The 20,592-nt window shown below is 46.8% G+C and overlaps 1 protein-coding gene and 1 pseudogene across 1 annotated transcript in view; both read right to left on the reverse strand.

The window, feature by feature from the left end:
• Positions 1–15,395: 15,395 nt before the first annotated feature.
• Positions 15,396–20,592, reverse strand: part of UBE2QL1 (ubiquitin conjugating enzyme E2 QL1) — a 36,810-nt gene continuing 31,613 nt past the window's right edge. The window contains exon 2 of the mRNA XM_054578347.1: positions 15,396–16,794. Coding sequence (XP_054434322.1) covers positions 16,663–16,794 — 132 coding nt within the window. The 3' untranslated portion in view covers positions 15,396–16,662. The remainder of the gene's footprint in view (positions 16,795–20,592) is intronic.
• On the reverse strand, positions 17,227–17,316 carry LOC129074759 (uncharacterized; annotated as a pseudogene).

Genomic DNA, 20,592 nt, shown 5'->3' on the forward strand with positions numbered 1-20,592 from the left:
AAATGAATGTTCCCGGTGCTCCTTGCAGCAAAGGTGGGAGTGATGCTGATCACTCCCTGTGCCACCCCAAGGAGAAACAGCAAGACCCACCCCCCGCATTCCTCCCCCAAAAGCTACAGGGTATTTTTTTTTTGAAGGAGGGGCAGAGCTGTTAGCTGCCAGGGGCTTCAGCCCAAGGGCTTCCTTGCAGACATCCCATCCCTGTCCATCCATCCTAAGAGCACCAGTCACAGAGGGAAGACGGCAGGGCCCCTGCAGGCATTTGGTCACTGTTCAGGTTTCACTTCTTCAGTTCGTTGCCTTGGGGACCGTCTGAGACAAGGCACGGCTCCAGAGCCACCAGGCTTCCGAAAGGCTTTCCTGGAGGGAAACTGACCTGCAAGTTAGTTTCAGTGTCATTGCTCTTCAGAGTGTTATGGGCCAGCCATGCTGTGAGAAGGCCATTCTCTGTCACCTTTGCCAAGAATCCCACAAGCTCTTTTGGAAAAACAGCTCATCTTGGCCAGAGCTCTGGAGTCTAGATGACTAGCTTGCCAAGACCCAGGGCCCACATCAAGGGAAACTCAGGAGGTGGCAGACAGTTTGGATCACAGAGCTTTCAGTGCTGACTCACCAAACCCTCCAGGCTGGGACAGGCATCCTAGAGGGCTGCCTCCTCTCCCAGAGGAGGGCACCCTCCATCCATGTCTGTGGGACACCAGCTCACTGGTGAGGGCTCAGATGCCCTGTGTTAGTGAGAAGCCTCTGAACACCACAGCTCATTTGGGGTTCAGCCAGAGCAGATGTTTCCAGGAGCTCCCTGGGCCTGAAGACTGGCCCCACAAGGAAGAGATGAAAATAGGAAACGGTTAATCTGTGGCTTCGGGAGACTCAGACAGCAGAGGAGTGAACATGGGTGCTGGGGGCTGAGACCTGTGCTCAGTTAGGGCCTCACCTGACCCCTTGCACCCTCTCCAGGGACAGGCCTCCTCTGTCTTAGCCAGCTCCAGTGGGAGGCTGCACACAGCTTCTTTATTGCCTGCAGGGAAGTGGGGAGGGAACCCTGTCCCCCTTCCTGGGGCTGATCTATTCCTAAAGGTACCCACAATGTCTTAGCAAGCCAAGACACAGAGTTACCTGGATGGGGCCGTTTGCAATTGAGAATTTGAGGCCTCATCATTGTCACCCAAGGGCTACCCACTGGGGGACAGTTGAGTCACAGCTGGGAAAGCATGGGCTTCAGCCATATGGGTTTGTCCCTGTGGTAGGGTCTGCTTGCAGCACTGGGTGCCAAGAACTCAGGGGAGGCCCATGAGGTCCTGGGTAGTATTTTTGTTTTCTTCAGATAAATAGCCAGAAGTGGGATCGCTGGATCACAAGGTAGTTCTATTTTTAGTTTTTTGAGTAACCTCCACACTGTTTTCCACAGTGGCTGCAGCAATTTACATTCCCGCCAACCGTCCACAATGATTCTCTTCTCCACATCCTCCCTTGCATCCTTTCTTGCATCTTGCTTCTCTGTTGTTTTTATTTGTCAGTCTAGAAATAGATGGGGAGCTGGCCCGCAAGCAAGGCCTCCAGTGCTCACCATGCGCGTGCCCTGGACTAGCTAGCCCCTCTTCCTAGATACGTGGGGAGAAAACTGCAGAGATGGGTGGGGATGTCTGCTTCTCTGTCCCCTGCCGGGTCTCCATCTGTAGCCGTGGGGGAGTGGGGGTCATGAAGATGTCCGTTACTGCTGCCACTCCGTCAGTGTCAAAGGAAGGTGTACATAGTAAGAGAACATCGAAGGAAAGCTGTTTTCCCAGGAAGAAACTTGACTCTTCACTTGACTAAGAGCTTTGTTCAAAATCTACAACAGGAAAGGAAAATTTGCAGTTCAGAAAATGCTCGGGAAAAATTCCATGCCTGGTTGTATCCAGTTTTTTTTTTTTTTTAAAGTTTTCTCTATGTTTTGCTGCTGTGCTGGTCTGTAAAATGTATCATCACAGAGGGCCGCTGTAACCTTGCCAGAGCTGTTTTATTAGCACTCAGCAATTTTCAAAGACTTGACAGATATAAATGCTTTACAATAACTTTTTTATTGCATTTTAGCAGAAACAAGTTTTTAAAAATCTGTGTCTGTGACCTTCACTGCATAGCTGAGAAGGATGTGGCGGAAGCTGGAATCACTTGTTCCTGGTCGGACAGCAAGTAGTGACATGGCTGCGCTTGGGCTCCTGCCCTCCCAGGCTCCTAAATCTACCTGCCATTTTACCAAAATCTGGAAAACATCTCAGTTTAATGGAGAGACCCGGAGATGTGTACTCATAGTTGAAGATGAATTTATTTTTTCACTCTAGCTTTTAAAATGCTTAACTTCTGCCTTTAAAGCCTTAGTCTTGCGGTTACCTTTCAGCAGGTTCATTATTAGGTGTACGCCGGCTCTGTTTGTGCTCTGGAGGCATCTGGGCTGTTCCTGGCTCTCCCCTCTCACCCTGTGCACTATTGTGCTTTGGAGCCCAGGAGGCCGACAAGGCCCAGGCATGGAGGAGAGCTGACCCAGAACAGAGCAAATTCCTACGACCAAGATGCTGCACCTACATCCAGGAAGGATTGGTCCTTCATTTTTTTGATTTATTTCCTCTATCCAGTTTTTCACAAGACTCTCTTAATGCTTCTATTGAAATGACATTTTAAAGCAGTTTTATTGAGATATAATTCACATATCATGCAATTCACCATTTCAAGAGTAAAATCCAAATTTCAATATATTCAGATACGTGCAACCATGGCACATTTTAGAACACTTCATCACTTCACAAAGAAGCCCATACCCTTTAGCTATCACCTTCCTGCCCCCTGGTCCTGCCCTGAGCAATACCAATCAATTTTTGTCTCTGTAGATTTCCCTGGTCTGTGTGTCCTGGCACCACTGTATCTCCAGCACCCCCAGCACCTGAATGTAGCAGAGTCAAATATGGTCTAGGACAAATAATGGTTCTGTTAAGGAAGCCAACCACAGCACTGCAGAGATTTGAATTACTGGACAGAAGAGCAAGTAGAGCAGAGAAGGGAGGGACTCCTGGCCACAGGTGACATTCAAAGACACCTAGAGTTCCGAGCACTGCTTTAAGCACTGCCTGCAGATTAGGTTATTTAACATGGAGAGTAGCCTTCGGCAGACCTCGTTTCAGCCTCCTTTGACAAATAAACTAAGGCACAGAGAGGTGTAGATTCTTCAGTAGTTTACACAGCCAGTGGCAGTGGAGCCAAATGCAAAGTTCAGTGGTCCATCTTGCCATGCTCCCTCCTCCCCACATCCCCTCTGCCACCTGCTTTCTTGTTCACACCCTCAGTCAAAGCAGAAAAAGGGGAAGAGGTTCATGAAGACATCCCTCATCCTCATTTTGGTCCCAGCCAACACCGTGCACTTGCACAGTGAGAGCGCTGGGCCAGATTCCAGCTCTGCATCCACAGTTCACTTTCATTTTGTCATTAGTTAAAAATAGACATTCTGCAATGGGTTAAATGGAAGGCGACGTTGGCAGACACCTCTCTTGTCTGGCACCCTTGCCTTGCTGTCCTGGGAGAGCAACGGTGTTCCACCATCACTTCCTCATCCCTGGGCTGCTTCTGTAAATGGCTGTGTCCACCTGATACCCTGTGCCCCCGAGATCCATGGGGTTTGGATTGTTCGTTGCTGGCTGTGTGTGGTGGCTCTTTGCAGAGGCCTGAGGAACAAGGAGGCTGAGGTTCTATCTTCCTTGGCTCCTGCCCCCAGGGGCATGGCACGTTCTGTGGGCAGAGGTCAGGAAGGTTGACTGGGAGAGTAGATTGTGGCTCACTGCCCCCATGGGTAGCATTGATATAGCCCCCTGTGCCAACTGAATAAGGAGGAACACTGGGCAGGAAGCCAGGACCAGAGACCCCATCCCAGCTGCTCATCAGCAAGTCCTTGTCCTGTCTGAGCCCCACTCTCTCCATCTGTATAGTGGACAATGTTGGCTGGCATCTTAGAGCCACCTGGGGACATTTAGATGATCCTCCACCCTAACCCAAGAACATTACATCATGGGCCTGGGTAAGGTCAGGGCACTGGCCTTTCAAAGGCTCCCCTGTGCAGCCAGGGAAGGGAGCCACAGGTTGGATGGCCCCAGGGTTCCTTTAACTCAACAATCAGACATTTTTCTAAACTTTTCATTGGAAAAATAAACAGGTTCCCCAATTAGTTAATCTAGGCTGGCAAGGGAGAAATAGCAATAAAGTTATTTGTTCAACGAATGTTTGTTTGCTGGTTGGGGGAAGGTGAAATTGAGAGTTAGTGTTTATCCAGGGCCTTCTGAGCACATGTCATGGCTGTCAGCCCCTCTCTCCTGCAGAGCCCTGGCGGAGGAGCCCAGGTCCCTGTCATCACCTCCCTAGGAAATGTGCCCTTGCTGGGAAGGAGAAGATCACACAGTCTTAGGGCCGGTCCTCAGGGGGCCCCTGGGCAGAACTGCTGTGTCAGCGGTCTCAGAATACCCGAACAGCTATCTGCTCCTCCCCTGCCAAACATGCACAGTTTAGTACAAAGAAAAAAGGTATTCCAGAAGAGTTACTGAAAATCTGCAAGGTCCAGTGTGTTCCTCCCCAAAGAAGATAAATAATACATGCTGCATCAGGAAGAGAACAGCTCACATTTATAAATTTCTATCAAAAATTCTGCTTGCCTAGAAATTAGACCTGCAAGCATTGTGTTTTTGTTTTTAAAGAACAGGAAAAAATGTGCCCCCTGGGGACTCCATGGTGATTGTACACCCTCATTAAGCCGGCTCTGAACTGGACAGTCAGAGAGCAGGGAGAGAGCAGAATGCTCATGCTGTAGAATCGCCACCTGGTGATGCCAGCAGAGGCTCTGCCATGGCCTAGGGGCCATTTGTCATTCTCCCCCAAAGACTGAGTGACAGAGCTTGTTAAGAGGCCCAGGACGGCTTGAGGACTGAGAATCTGTGCCCTTGGGCACAGGTCAGGAGCACAGCCAGCCACAAGCAGGTGTTGCTGGACACAGAATTCTGTAGGAGTAGGTCCAGGATCAAGAAGACCATTGGACTGGTCTTTGTCTCTTGGTATCCTCCAAATGCCCCCTCATTGTGGTGACAGCAACTCTAAGTTCAGACTGTTCTAGAGAAAGGAGAAGCTCTCATTTGGTGGATCCTAGGGCATCTCAACATGAGCAGTGGAGGAACAGAGGACCCAGGTTACTGGAGGTGGGATGAAGCAGTGGGTCCCGGTGGGGGACTTATGAGGCACTAAGTAGGCAGCTCTGGATGGTAAGTAAAAATCTGAGATGTTAGCAGGCACAGTGGAGGTCTTTGTGGAGGCTGAAATGTGGGGCCAGCGGCCTTGGGTTAGGAGACCCCATGGGGAATAAAGACAGCAGTACCTCAGGTTCTAGCCTTTGGCGACCATGAGTCTGGCCTCCACACTCGATCAGCCCTCTGTTTTCAAGAACCTTCGTGGGTATCACCGGTGGGCAGGTCATGCCTGCATGTAGTTCAGGTGTGTCCCCTTGCTGTGCTCCACCCCACCATGAGCCCAGTCCTGGTGTGTAAGCTGTCTTTTCAAATTTGTCCTTATCACTGAGAATTCTACTCCTGAGTCATCTGAAGAATGGCAGCTCCTGGGTAAATGAGACACTGTGACCTGTGGTCTCCAAGCTGGCCGAAGCCTCTGTTAGGGACGTCAGGAGATCTCCCCAGGTTAATCCCTACCCCTGCTAAGTACTTACATGGAATTGCTATAGTCTTGCAGAGGCCATTGGGGAACTTGGAGAAATGATCTTGCTGGAAACTTCCTGAACCTTCCTTTATCCTCTTGTCCTTCCCACCCCCCTTTACCAGCCTCAGGGTAAATCTGGAGTCTTCTGTCCCTCATGCCCCTTTATTCACCTGACATAGCAAAAGCATCTTAAGTATTTTAATTCCCCCACTTGCCCCTACCCCACCCTATCACCCTTGCTCACACAGACACTCTCTTGGAGGCTCATTACCTCATAGTTTCCTTTTCTGTTTTCTCATGGCTCTCTCACCATTTTTTTTTTAAAGTAAAAATTTACGGGAGGTACATATATTTTCCCCCTAATGAAATGGAAAGAAATAAAAAAGAGAACCCACACTAATAGAATGTTAGAAAACTCAAGGGGCAATTTGGGCCCATTCTGTGTGAATTCTGTGGTTTCAGGGCCCACGCAGCCTTGCTCCCCGCTCTTTGTTCTGATGGCCCCATTGGGTTCCCATGAAATGCACATCTCCACCGGGCACCCAGAGCAGGACAGGAACCTTTAATTGATCTATCTCCACTTCCGCCCAATGTTCAGAATTGCAAGGCAGGAAAGGAAGCTTTGGAAAGAAAAAAATATAGTTCTCCATATAAGAGGGAAAGTAAATTACAGGGTGAGCTCTAGACGGATATTTTTGCCCAGGTCCTTATTGTGTGGCTGGCTCGGGTACTATTTGCGGTGAGAAGTGCCGTCTTCTGTTTTAGGCTGGGAAACAGTAGGAACGTGTTCTCCTGTGGGCCGCTCCCAGCAGCAGACTCCTGACCCGGCCAGCCCCAGGGCGCTGAGCAGCATGGTCTCCGGGACCATCCTCCCTTGGGAACTACCAGAACCAGCTCCAAGTAGGGAGGCACCTGTGCCCTTCCTCATCCTGGTGAGAGAAGCTGATCCCACAGCAGTTTGATTATTTCACACACCTGTCCGAGGCTCCTGTAGTCCTGGCCTGGATCAACTTTGGGAAGAAAAGTTTAACCTCTTCCAGAACCACCCACACAGTGGCACACACTGGTCGGAAGCTGCCAGCTCAGAAACAGGGCTGAGGCCAAGGCTCTCTTTTTCCTGGTCCCTAGGTCCCTATCTCCCTCTAATTAAAAGGTTCTCTTTCTAGTTAACCCTTCAGTGGACTTATAGCACCTGCTATGCACAAGTTAGGCCGAGCTGTGCACACGACTGAATCCTGGCAGATGGGAGAGAATAGGCAGTGGCTAGGAGAATGGCAAACACAGGGGCTATTTAGTGCAGGAGGCGGGGGGCTGGCGCTCAAATCCCTTATGGGTTCATTTTGGGAGAAGATTGAACCTTCTGCCGGTGGAGAGAGAAGGAGTACCCAAGGTGGCCAGGAGAACTGAGGAAGGGAGCAGCCTTTTCCTCGAGTGCACTGAGGCCCAAGCGCTGGGCCTGCCTTGGCGGGAGGGGCAGTTAGGATGGTTTGCTTCTCAGAGGGCAGCGATATGTCCTCAGAGTTGGTGATGGATTTATAGGGCTGGCAGTTTCCCTTCCCAGAGAAGATTTACCTTTTTATTCCAGAATTAAACCTTCCTTTCTCTTCCTTCCAATGCTCTAATCATCCCAGAAGATGTCTCCTCACAGCCAGGAGGGTGGCAGGTGGCAGAGGGCAATGCGTCAGGGCTGTGAGGAGGTATTTGCAGGACCCCACGGTGAGACCGGGGCCCTGACTGATGAATCAGCACATGCCTCCCCCCAGGAGTTCGTTCCTTACAGCAAATGTGACCGAGGGAAATGTAGTTAAAGGAAAGGTGCCCTGGGTAGGTGGTGAGTCACTCCCCGAAGGAGACATCACGGGGACTTGTACAGACAGGACGTGACCTGGCGAGGCCGTCCTATACCAGGTGGAATCGCGCTGGCTGTGCCTCCTGCTTTTCCCCCACAGCCTCCACTGGAGAAGCTGTGGGCCCAGGGTCCCTCCTCCTGCAGGGCCTCGGGTGAACTGACCCAAGTGGGTGGGGAAAGGCACTGCCAGCCCCGCTGCCCACCCCCCACCCCAGCACTGGGATGCTGAGAAGATGGGCTTGGGCTCCCAGGTCCCATGATTGTGGAGAAGCCAACACGGACAGAGCTCCCCGGGGAGAATGCTCTGTAGGTCGCGGAGGAGGGAAAGGTTTTTCTGTAGAGCCAGTGGCAGAAATTGCTGAGACTTGGGAGTGCATATTGACACCTGGTGGGCTTTCAGACTCATCACTTTAATCCCTGCTGCTGAGTTGACACCACCTTCTCTCCCTGTGCCTCTGTTTCTCAAATCTCCCTCGGCCTTTCTCTTACAAGGACACTTGCCATTGGATGTAGGGCCCAGCTTAAATCCCAAATGATTCCATCTTGAGACCTTAACCTTAATTACATCTGTAAAGACTTTTTAAAAAAATAACTTCACATTTACATGTCGCTGGGGTTAGGGTACGGACACAACTTTTGGGGCACCACTCTTGAATCCACTGCTATATACACATATTTTCTTCTCTTCATGTTCCAGGATAATGTCTCGCTCTTAGATGCATCACATGCATGTGTGTGTGTAGGTATATTTTATACTCTAAGGCAATATGACTACAAGTAACAAGGTCCCCATTTCTGGTCCCACCTTCATAATAGATTAGATGAGGCCCCTGGCCCCTGAATTTAATTTCCTGTACCTTAAAACAGCCTTAAGAAAAAAAATGAGATCTCAAGGTTATAGTTCCCTTGTCATAAAGAATTCTTTCACTATTACAAGTCAGTGGAATAGGCTAGTGAGGGGAAGAAAGCATGTTCGAACAGGCTCTGAGCTTAGGACGCAGCCTGGGGCAGTCTGAAGCAAATGAAACGTCAGGGTCATTTCCACTGACCTCTGAGGCCCTTTCCAGCTCATTTATTAAATAAGTAATTGGCATGGAGATTGGAAGTCCGAGCCTTTGCTCGTTTCCCACACTAACTTTCTAGAGTAAGTTTTAGCAAGCTCCAAGCTACTGTTTACGAGTTTACGAAAAGCGGCATTGTAGTCCCACCATCTGAATGTGGTGGGAAGGTTGGACCCTGGATGCCACAAATTCCAGGACTCTGGGGACAGCTGACAGCACACTAGCCCCCAGCAAGTGAGAAAGGAGACGCCCTGGAGCCTCCAGCTCACAGAAGAGAGGAAAATGGAGGAAGCAGCATTGCATGGAACGGTGCATTGTTCCAGAAATTATATTTCATAGAAAAGCAACACCTTAAATTGTAAAAACTAGCGTAAAGTGAGAAGAAAATCCTTGAAACAATGAGAATAAGATTACTAAATCAGTTGTGTGTGCGTGTGTATGTAGATACACAGAATTTGCTCCAAAAGTACGGTCAAATGCAAACCGATCTTTAGTATTTAAAAGGGATGAAGTCTGAAAAGGTGTCACTACAAATATTCCTTGCAGTCAGAGGTTTCAAAGTTGTTTTAGGTGACAGGAAAGTAATTGACCATGTGGAAGAAAATCACATTAGAAAAATCAATTATGCTTTAAATGCCTGTTCCCTGTCTACAAACTTGGCACAGGGCTCCACTTAGCAGTGCTGCCTATGGGGTGATATGAGAAAATAGTAATAAAAGGGCTTTGAGAAATTAAAAATTTTGCAAGTTGTAGAAAAAGAGAAACAAAACAGGAGTGGTTTTTCCATGGGAATGTTGTTTAGAATTATTTGATTGTATTTAACCTTCAAAATTATGTATTAGAAAATCTTTCATAGTCCCCCAAACTGCTGCCCCCACCCCTGCAAAAACCCACCTTCAAAAAAGCAAATGTTTAAGCAAAAATAAATTTGTATTTTCAAAAGCCACTGAATTCTGACCCTGGTGCCTCCCTCCTGGCCAACCCATGCAATGTTACACATGATTCCTACAGAAGGCTGAACAAATCGACTTTAACTCCAGTTGTGCAAACAGGTTGTGTATCCATCTACCTTAATATCCCTATTATTTCCCTGTGTTTCAGTAAAAATAGCTTGTTCCCTTTAGCGTTTACTCTGACATGGGAATAAAACTCGTTAAGACAAAAACTTAGTCCCCTGGCTGGTGTGGCTCAGTGGATTAAGCATTGGCCTGGAAACCAAAAGGTGGCCAGTTCAATTCCTTGTCAGGGCACATGTCTGGGTTGCAGGCCAGGTCCCCAGTAGGGGGCGTGCAAGAGACAACCACATATGGAGTTTCTCTCCCTTTCTTCCTCCTTTCCCCCTCTTTAAAAATAAATAAGATCTTAAAGAAAAGAAAGACAAATACTTAATGATAGACAAGGCAGAGCTCACAAGCTTGTGTTTTCCGTAGTTTTCACCAGTCACTATTCTACTGACACAGAGGCCACACCTTGAACTCTCAGTGTTAGGATCCAGGTGCAATCTTGTTGGCTTTTTTACTTTTGTCTTAGGAAAACTATATCTCTGGCCCTGATTGGTGTGGCTTAGTTGTTTGGGCATTGTCCTGCAAAGCGAAAGGTTGCTGGTTCAATTCCTGGTAGGGGCACATGCCTAGGTTGTGGGTTTCTCTCTCATTCTTTCTCATTCCCTGCCCCTCTCTCTCTCCGAATAAATAAATAAAATTAAAAAAAAAAAAAAGAAAACTATGCCACCGGACACAGCTTAGCCAAGCCCAAGGTAGCGCAGCCATCCAGCTACGGTTGGAGGTGCCCTGGGGAGAGCAAGTGATTGGGCACTCATCCATCTCCATCGCCGAAGAGAAATTCAGAACCAGCGCCCTATTGATGGTGGATCTTCCATGTCTCCAACCAAAGAAAAGGATTCAGATTCCCTGGGGATGAAATGAACAGCCTGAAGTAGGGCCTAACAGTCAACTCCAGCTGTGAACCTGACCGTGCCAGGCCATTCTCATTGTTATTTTTCAAATCAAGTGTTGAATATCAGTTATATGACAGACATGGGGCTTCACGTTTCCCACACGTTGCCTGTCTTGTCACAGCAAAACTCAACAGTAGACATTAGCTTCATAAATTTAGTTTGGAAAGTGAAAACTAAGTGTCTTGGAGCCTAAGTTTCTTATCCACAGGGGATAAGAGGCAGAGGGAATTCAAGGCCGTTTTACTTCAAAACCCTTGTCTATTCAATAGGAAAGTCATCACAGTCTCACATTTTAAGTGAAAAATGACCTCTTGGTTGGAAAATAATCTCAAATAATGACACAAGAGTGGAGAAACTCCTCTGATAAACAGTTTAAAATAAAAACTGAAAGCCAACTTCTATACTCATGTAAAAAGCTAGTTGAGGTACTCTTTAAGTAGATTGAATTTAGGGATGTGAAACTGTCACTTTGCAAAATTACTGCTCGATAGCAGTTTCCAGAGAGGTATCTCTACAAAACATATTAGTTTAGGCTACAGTGTTGTGCTAAGCACACAGTTTGAATTACATTAAGAAACTTTAATGGGGATTTTTGGCAAACACATTAATAAATCTTTATAGTGCAAATGGAAGCTGAAGGAGGAATCTTCTAAATCACACTGATGCTTCATTAGATTCAGTTCAGTTACATTTCATTGACTTTTATGGAGAATATCCATGACATGTTTTAAAACACAAATAAATCAAAGCACAAAAGATCAGAGGGCATCACGTGATAGAAAGCCACCCACAATGGACCACAGCAGATAATGCATATGGAAATCATGAGCAATTCCAGCAGATACAGCACATAGACCATGCATGGACCCAACAAACATTTCATGGAAAGACATTTACTGGTTTTCAAGTCTTTCTTTTGAGAATCCTTGTTTTTCCAATTAGGACAGTGTCTCTAGACTACTGACTCGTGCATTCACCGTCTTCCGATAATCAACATTTCTTTCCTATTTATTTTATGGCACATGCAAGTTTTCCCCTTTCCTCTTAAGGACCACAGAATAGGAGAGTTTTGGAAAGAGTCTACAGCAAAGCCGCAATGTGAACTGTGTTGATAGTCTGAAAGTTTGCAGTAGCCCACAGTATATAGATCAGCACCCTACCATGGTCATATGGCGACAATGCTCATGGAGTAAAGTTACATCAGTTGAGGAGACAAGTAGGAATGAAACCTAGGACATCAAATTCCTGCAGTTCTATTTTAGCTCAGTTAGTGTTATCACCAGTGGATGCCTGAGATCTACAGATACAAAGTGATTGCCTGTCTACAAAGGAGGACAGCCACTTAATTTGCCTCCAGTAGAGGGAAGTGCCAGAGTTAATCAGTAGTGGGAAGCCATGCAGGTATTCACTCCCTCACAACATACTACATTGCCCACCCATGGGGATGACCCTGGAGGTCAACTCCCAGAGTCCATTCTATTTGTCTAGCCTTGTTATGGCCTTGAAATAAAATCTTACTTCCCTTTGGATCGACACTCTGTTCACATACCCTACTTTGATTATTTCTCTTTGGCCAGGACACTCTGCTCCTGTGGTTCTTCTGGAACGAGGATAACATTGCTTATTGCCTTCCTGTATGTCAACCATGTTTATTTGGTCTTTTCAGTTCATTGACTACATCCTGCAGGTCCGATGGGCCCTGGGACTGAGTGATACTCAATACTATGTCAACTGGAGCCTGACAAAATCAGAAAGATAAGGTAGAACACAGCATAAAGCCAAGGAACAGAGCTATATATTATTTTAATGACCTTGGAGGAAAAAATAAATTTTTCTCACTGATTGTTATCCCATGGGCTGAGGTTTAAGTCCCTCACCACAGCTTTCCAGAAGCAGTCAGGAGTGGAAGCTCTGCCCTTTGTACCAACTTGCTTTTGACACATAATGGATCACTTTGGGTGTTTCCAGCCTGCTTAGAGACCTGTGGCTCCACTAACCCAGCACTGGACTAAAGATGTGGACCATGTGAATTGCCAAATGGTTCATGGGTGGCATCATGGAGGATCAGACAACACCAGCAAGAGCGAGGCCTTGGCTTGTTCCTCCAACTGACTTCGGAAAAACCACTCAATCTCTCTTAGCTTATTTCTTCCACTGTAGAGTATATGAAGTCCAGACTAAGTGGCCTCCCAAAATTGATGGTTCTGTCCTCTGAACTAGCACGCTAGTTCTGCTTCTTCAGAGAGCAAAATCTATTTACATTTTGCATGCTCTTTGAAGGGTTCAAATAAAACACTGGAATATAATTCTTAGGTAAGGGGCCAGCCCCACTGCGATGTTAGGCTGTGAGATTGGACTGCATCCTGCAGGTGAGAAGTGGCAAGGAGCTGCCCAGTTCTCCCTGCAGGGCCAGTGCAGACCATGCCTTCTACTCAGGGACCTCAGCCCTCCCCCATTTCTTCACCTGTCCTTTCCTCTTGCCCAGCTGTAACTCAAGCCTGACTTACTCCATAAAAATTTTCCTGGTTATCAGTTAGGAATCCTGTGGTTGCACAATGTTCCCTGCAGTTTAGCATTTAGATGTCTTTGGTCTCCACTCGATTATTACTGGTTCCTGTGCATTTTTCTTGCCTTATGTGTTTCTCCACAAAAGCAGACATGTCTTATGCTTCTGCATTCCCTATATTTGAGTAAGTGGAAGGAAGGTCAGTAAGTTTGGTTCATCATTGACTCAAAGAAGGGGATAGGAGACAGAAAGCTAGTCTGTGACTACAAGGTAATTGTATCTGAACCATTGTCATTGTTCAATCTGTGCCTTTAACCAAGTGTGTTCTAATTAAAGTCAGTTAAAATGTAAATTTCCCAGTAACAGGGAAAATGACATGTAAAGTCCATATGATAATTTTGGGTTTGCCAAGCACTTTCCCCCATAATGTATTCAATTCTTACACTGATCTCATAGGCATTTATAGTAGAGGGGATTGAGGCTTAAGCAGGTAAAGTGGGTGTTTGACTTTCTACCCAGGGTCTTTTTCACTAGTCTGCAGATTTTCCTTTCAAAAAATAAGGTTGAAATTTAATAGATGGAGTGACCTTGGGAGTTGAAAAATTTAGGACTAAATCTTGTTTTTGAGAAATGGATTGTAGAGATTGCGAATCTTCTAGAGAATATGTGCATTTGAATGTGTATATGCGTGTGTGGAACTGGGCAATAACTTTGGTGTTCACATAGAATTTTCTAAGCCCAAAGTAATCTTGGTCTTCCAGAAAGCCATTAACCACGTGTGGGTCTCATCCACTGCTCCTGGCCTGCAGTGGGGGTGGGGGAGCACTTGGGAACAAGGGAAGTTGGGCCGGGGAAACGATTAGATGGAAAGGAGCTTGGGGCTAATAGGAAGTGCGCTGGAGTTTGGCTCTGTGGTCTTAGGGGGCGCTGTATTTCCCAATGATAATTGGGATGTGGAGCTGACAAGATGATGTCGCCTGTACCCTGGCCTAATTACTCCCCTGTGGTCCATCTGAAGAGGGATGGGTTTCTCAGCCTGTGTGGGAACATGACCCCAGCCAGCCTACCTGTTGGGTCTGGGTCTAGTCCCTCCCACACCAAACCCTGCAGGCAGACATCCACTTCAGAGGAGTGTGACACGCCTGGCCACCCGCACGACCCCCCACAGGGTCACCTGGAACATCCAGGCTGGTCTGGCTGCTTGACCAACGCTGTCATGTTAGCTTATGAGCCTCCAGACAATAGGAAGGGAGCTCTTGCTTCTGACTGAAGGTCAAAGCAATAGTCGTTTTCAGTGATTCCCCCACTGCTTTTAAAATGAGAATGTCTTTCCAATCTAAGTGACAAATGCTAGTTCTTCCACTAAAGGATATTTTGTCTGTAACTTCCAGTTTCTAATACACCTAACAGAAATCCCAAGCAAAAGACATCAAATTTGGGGTGTACAGAGAGTAGAAATGGAACCAAACGACTCCTGTTGCTGTTGGCAGTAGCGTAGCCCACCTTTAGGTATAATGACCCTGTTGGCTGCCCCTTGTGGGTGGTGTCCCCTAAAACAACATGCACAAGCTTTTCTACCGAGGTGACCTAGCTTTGGACCTAAATAAATATCTTCAAGTGCATGATATAGTTCCTTAAAGGAAGTTGCCTTTAATTTTACGTTAGAGGAGGAAACTGGAAAGAAATGAACTCAGGGGCTTCCCTGGCAAGTTGTTTCTGTCCTAGCTCTTTAATGACCACAGTGTGGTTCCATCACAATAAATAGCCATGGGTCCAAAACCTCTGGCTAAATGTCAGGTTTCCAGGACAGATCAGATGAGTGAATGCTTTAAGTTCATTGTCATCAAATTTCATTGACTATTGTTCCTCAGAGGGAACTTGAGCATTCTCAATGCACTGTCATTTGGGCCATAAAGGCCAGATTTGGTGAGTGGCCAGTTGTGCTGGGAGGACTCCGCCCTGTCCTTTGAAGCCAGGTTAGATCTCCAACAACATTGGACAGTGAGCAGGTGGTTTTTTGAGTAGCCAAAGCTGCCTGAAGAATGTCATGTCATCAGCGAAGATTTCCTTCAGCGTCATAAAATATAATTAGCAACATTCACGTTTGCCCAAATTGTTCCTCTGTGTGCCAGTTTCTAGTTATCTCCCTGTTGTTTCTGGGGACCATTTTAATCCACTGGACTTTTGTGAAGGCTATGGGTTCCTAGGACTCCTCTCCTGTGTCTCACTGCAAAAGGCTGTCGTGCTAGTTGTAGTATTTGAAATATTAAAATTGTTAAAATAGACAAAATATTTTAAATAGAAGCGTCCCCCACAATGATTGGATTCTTGAGGCAGTGTGTCAGGTATGCATGATTTTATTTAAAATGTGTCCAGTAAGATTTTCCACTTGGGGTGAACATTTTTCCTCTTCCCGCATGTTATTATAAACAGTACTTCTTCATTTCATGGAGTTTCTTCGAAAGGTCTAAGTAACTTAATAGAGGAGAGAAATGAAACTGTGGGGAGATTAAATAACAGGAAGTTTATATCACAGCGGGGTGCTCACGCATCCCAGCCTCGGGGGACACACAAGTGACTACAGGGTGAAGAATTAAACCCGGTCATGCAAATCGTCGAACGATCACTTGGTACCCTTTGGCAGTTCTGGCATTCCCTGTCACTAGCACACATGATAAAATGAGTCTGATGACTTCAGTGAGTGGAAAATTGTCTTTTGTTTTTGGTGGTGGGTTGACCAGCAGAGAGAAGACACGAATAGAAACCCACTGTCGGAGGAGCATCTCAGGATATCGGAAGAGACTGTCCCCACGCTGCCACCCTTTGCTCTGAGCCCCAGGGAGTGCGCGCCCGGAGCCTGCAGGGTTGTGCACCCCACTGTGGTCACAGCAGCCCTGCTTGTCATTTAAGGGCTCCAGGTTCTCTGTGGACACCACCCCATCAACAGAGAGAGCACATCTGAACCAAGAGGGCAGTTGTTTTAAATCACTAGAACCTGGCAATATTAAAATTTTGTTTTCATGAGCCAAAGGTCATAGCACAAATGAGGTCTACATGTTGTCACATGGGGCCACAGAAAGACATGTCTTCAAGTGATGTTGCCCTGCCAGGGAGAGAAACAGAGATAGAGAGCACAGCAAACACGTACCGGCGATGCAGGGCGCTCCTATGGAATACGAATGGCGCCACTGACACGAAATGGGTTGAGCAGGGGTGTTGAGTTGCCTGCCTGCTCTCTGGAGCTGCTGTCATGGAAAGAAGCTAAGGGCAATGTGGTCAGGGTGGAGGGGAACGTGGGCTGGGAAATGTCACCATCTCAATATTTGTTCTACAGTGACTTGGAGATGATCATTCATTTATGATCGAAACTTAATCCCGAACAGCGTTTGCTCCCTCTTTCTCTCTGTAAACACATCTGTTCATAAATAACTTAAATGTCTCCTTGGCATTCAGGATTCAGTTCCAGCTGGAGTAAAAAAGGATGGAGGATGCTCAGCGTCGCGGAGGAGATGGAGGGTGTCTGTGTGTGTGGAGAGGCCGCCGAGGCGTCTGGGGCGGCACGCTGCAAACATCAGCCATCAGAGACGGGAGGGGTGACCCAGCCGTACTTTTCATGCGTCTTCACCAAGCTCTTAAAGGTGGCTTCGGCTTCCTTGCGACTGAAGGACTTTTTTGATTTGCCCGCTTTTCTACAGATCCGCCCCTGTGTAAGAGGAAAAAGAAGCCAGGTTAGAACTCCGGCACGAATCCTGTTTTCCACCAACTGTGTTCAAACAGGCAAAGTTGTGGTCATTCCTAATGTCTGAATCGGTGTGATGTAAACAGAGGTACAGAGCATTATGGCTATGGTACCAGGCAGATGGAGGAGTCCAGCGGCTGGCAAGCTTCTGAGGGTCGGGGGTAGGGGCACATCTTCAGAAACCCATTGGCACTGACTTCCTCTGAACTTGCTCCTTCTGGGACTCTGGAAAGCACCCTCCACCAGGTCCCGAGAGGCAGGTCTGGCTTTGCCACAGCATCATTGCAGAACCCAGCGCACTGTCCCCAAGGCAGGCACTGTTCTAACTCCCTTCTCCCCGACCAAAGCATGCCTTTAATTACAACTTTCATTTCCTCTTCAAAAACAGCAGAGATTTCTATATTTCTACATAGATGAGAGTATTTATATAGTCACACACACATTTTAGTAACAAACTATAGAAATGATCCCTCAAAGTATAGTCTTCATATTTTAAAAATCCAACTTTAAACTCAAGCTCAGGAGCAATTAATAAATTTCCTATATGTCACGCCACTGGGGAGCTGGGGGAGCCATTTTCATGGAGGGGTAAATCTGTCCTCATGTCTCAAGTGAGGGGGGAAAGGTGATGGGCCAGTGATGATGGCTCACACAAACTTGGGAGATGGGTGCCCGGGGAGAGCTGCACACCCCACCTACAGTGGCCAGGTGTATCCTGGTCTGAAGATGGGACATTTGGGTCTGCGTCAGTCAGACAGTTTTTGTCATCCCATTGTTTCGGCCTCAGATGTTCTTCATTATGCCTCCTGACGGCACATCAACAAAAACTCACTCTGAGCTTCTTGGGCACATTTCCTTGCACTTGACTTCCCTTAGCCCCTCCTGGAAGACCTGCTCGCCTTTCTGAGTGTGTATTTTGCTGCTGGGATGGAAACACCCCGGAAAGGCTTGGCTGAGTTTCCTCCACCAGCAAGCGCATGCATACTATTCTCAATGTTCTCCTGTTGTTTATAAGCTTTTACTAAGGGCTCTCCGAGTGGGTCCTCTGCATTTCTGGGGACAGGTGCCATCCGTGTCTAATGGTGACCTGAATCAGAGCCAGGCCTCACTGGGCCACATTGCGAACCTGTTCCCTTGGACAGGCACTGAGGGCAGCAACCACCCAGGTTCTGTATGATGGGCAAGTTCTACCCAGTCTTAGGTTTCTCTGATACCCTACTGATAACCCTGTACTGGCCTCATATTCCACAAGGAAAATAGCAGCTGATCACTGGAAACTGGGAATGGAAGGGTGTCCCACATACTTAAATCCAGTGCTTATGGTTCCTTTCAACAGTGGATACTCAGACCAGTGCCCTGGTGAGGAGTCAGAAATCCAGAGTTGCGATTGTTCTCTGTACCCTTACCCCCGGACACCCCTAGGCGAATCTCCTCATGTGCTGATCAAGGACAGCACCACTTTTTCTAATTTGCTGCTTGGTTCACATCAAGTGAGCTGCTAAAAGGGTGAAGGAAGACAGGAAGAGAAGACAGGAAACTGCCACTTACTGACTGACTTCTAGGAACTTCCCCACGTCTCACTGGGACGTGACTCCAGCTTTAATTTTATAACTTCCTATGTTGCTTATTTGGTATAGTTATACTTGATTAAAGGGGACTACCCTTTACATTTATACATTTATACTCATCATCATTGGCTGAGATCAAAGTCCAAAGTTACTTCATTAAACATATGCAAATGCATTTGTGTAGGAATATCGGCATCAATTTCTACATGAGTGAAAACAAATATTAGCGGCTATGTTTTTTGCATAAAATGCAAATTATAATCGCCTCTATGATTCTTTTCTATAATGATGAAAATTTACGGTGTGATTTGACAATTCTGTACTAAAAGCAGCCAGACAAATACGGGCTGATGATAATCTTGGAATATTCTGTCACTTTTGGCATGAACATATACTTTGCTTATTCTTTGTGAAAGTCCCAATTGTTACAAAAAACAACAGACAAAACCCCAAATGAACAGACCGCTCTTTGTGGCCTTTTATCCCGGGAAGAATTATGAACATAACGCGCCAGCACTCAGTCCATTCAGCCGCCAGGAGACAGAGCCTGCTGTCAGCTACTCGGAGGACTCCCTGGCTTCACTGTGTTCAGCTGTCCACAAAGAGCTCTCCTCTCCTCTCCAGTTTCCTACACCCATCGTTACAGTTACAGACACCATTTCATAGATTGTCTATTTAAGTATCACCCAGTGAAACCCTGAGCTTGAAAATGACCACTTACATTTCCTGGCTCTGCCAGAGTGTCTGAACCTTTTGCTGAAATGCCCCCGAGGTGCCCACTGTGCCAGGGAGGGGTGGATTGCTCCGTCCATCCCGGGCCCCTGACGTCCCAGAGCGGTGCTGCTGTTGAACTGGTTCCCATTCTTCCTCCCAGGGTCCAGTCTCCCTGAGTCTGGGCTTTGAGGAAACGTTCAGCCTCACTCCTCTGACTCTGTGCTTTCCTCTATGAAGTGGGGACAACAGTTACTTCACAGTATCACTATGAATGTCAGATAAGATACTGAATGTGGAAACGCTTTGAGAATTTTATAATTAAGAACTATTTTCCTTACTTTCATAACATACATATTTCTTCCTTGTCTGCTTCTATTTAATTAAAAATCAGAGTATATTCTGAGCATTTTCATTAGAACAACTCTTATTTCTCCTACAATGCCTACTTGTATTTAACGCTGAAAGACCTGGATGTGACAATTTACTCAACCCACTGTGATTGCATTGTTGCCATGAGGAAGCTGGATAAGTAAGCACCCTCCTGAGCCACAGGCTGTAAGTGTAGAATTATGAGTAACATAGGATTTTCCCCCAAGAGCCTGAAAAATCTCACTGTAATATGGATGCAGAACAGTGTTAACGAGAATACTCTGGGGTGCGTCTGTCAAACAAGACCATTAGTTTGTGCTTTGGTTTGACCTTTTTGGGGGCCAATCACAATGGTCAACATGAAAGCATTTCTACACAGCTAATAAGTTTCGCCAGACTCAGGTCCTCAGTTCAGCCAACTGATCTCACAGGGTTTTCATTATTTCAGTGTGCACACTGAAATTCAGCCTGGCTCTGTCACTCTGCATTTCTCTCTCATTCATTCATTCATTCATTCATTCATTCATTCTGTTGGGTGCTTAAAACACAAAGCAATCTAGGCCCGTGCCCTCGGGGGCTTAGAGTCCATTATGGGGAGACCATTGGGTATTTGCAGCTGCTGAGACAGAAGGTGTAGACCAGGGTTGTTCAGTCTCAGTACTATTGATGTCATGGGCTGGAGAGTTCTTGGTTGGGGATGAGGGGGTGGGCTGTCCTCTGCATTGTAGGATGCTCAGCAGCACCCTTCGCCTCCACCCACTACATGCTAGAGCAGCACTCTTTGCATTGTGACAGCCAAACTGTCTCCAGACAATGCCAAGTAATATCATCCCTCAATAAGAACCACCAGCATACAGAATAAAGATGGCCCAGAGCAAGGTGGAGTCAGTTCATTCTCTGTTTGGTGAATAATTGCTACAAGCCTTCTCCATTAGGCACTGTTCTGGTTACTGGAACTATAGGACTGTCCAAGGTGGAAATGATGCTGGTCCTCATACCGCTCAGGAGGGCAGGGATTAAAGTCTACCATGGGGGAGAGAAAAAGAGAAGGTGGGGAGAGGAGTAGTGTCAGTTGTCTGTGCATCCAGAAAGATTTCTATATCTAATTACA

The sequence above is a fragment of the Pteronotus mesoamericanus genome, unplaced genomic scaffold (assembly GCF_021234165.1).
Source record: "Pteronotus mesoamericanus isolate MK-2021 breed Mesoamerican mustached bat unplaced genomic scaffold, CSHL_Meso_final contig_50, whole genome shotgun sequence".
In the NCBI taxonomy this organism is placed as follows: domain Eukaryota; kingdom Metazoa; phylum Chordata; class Mammalia; order Chiroptera; family Mormoopidae; genus Pteronotus; species Pteronotus mesoamericanus.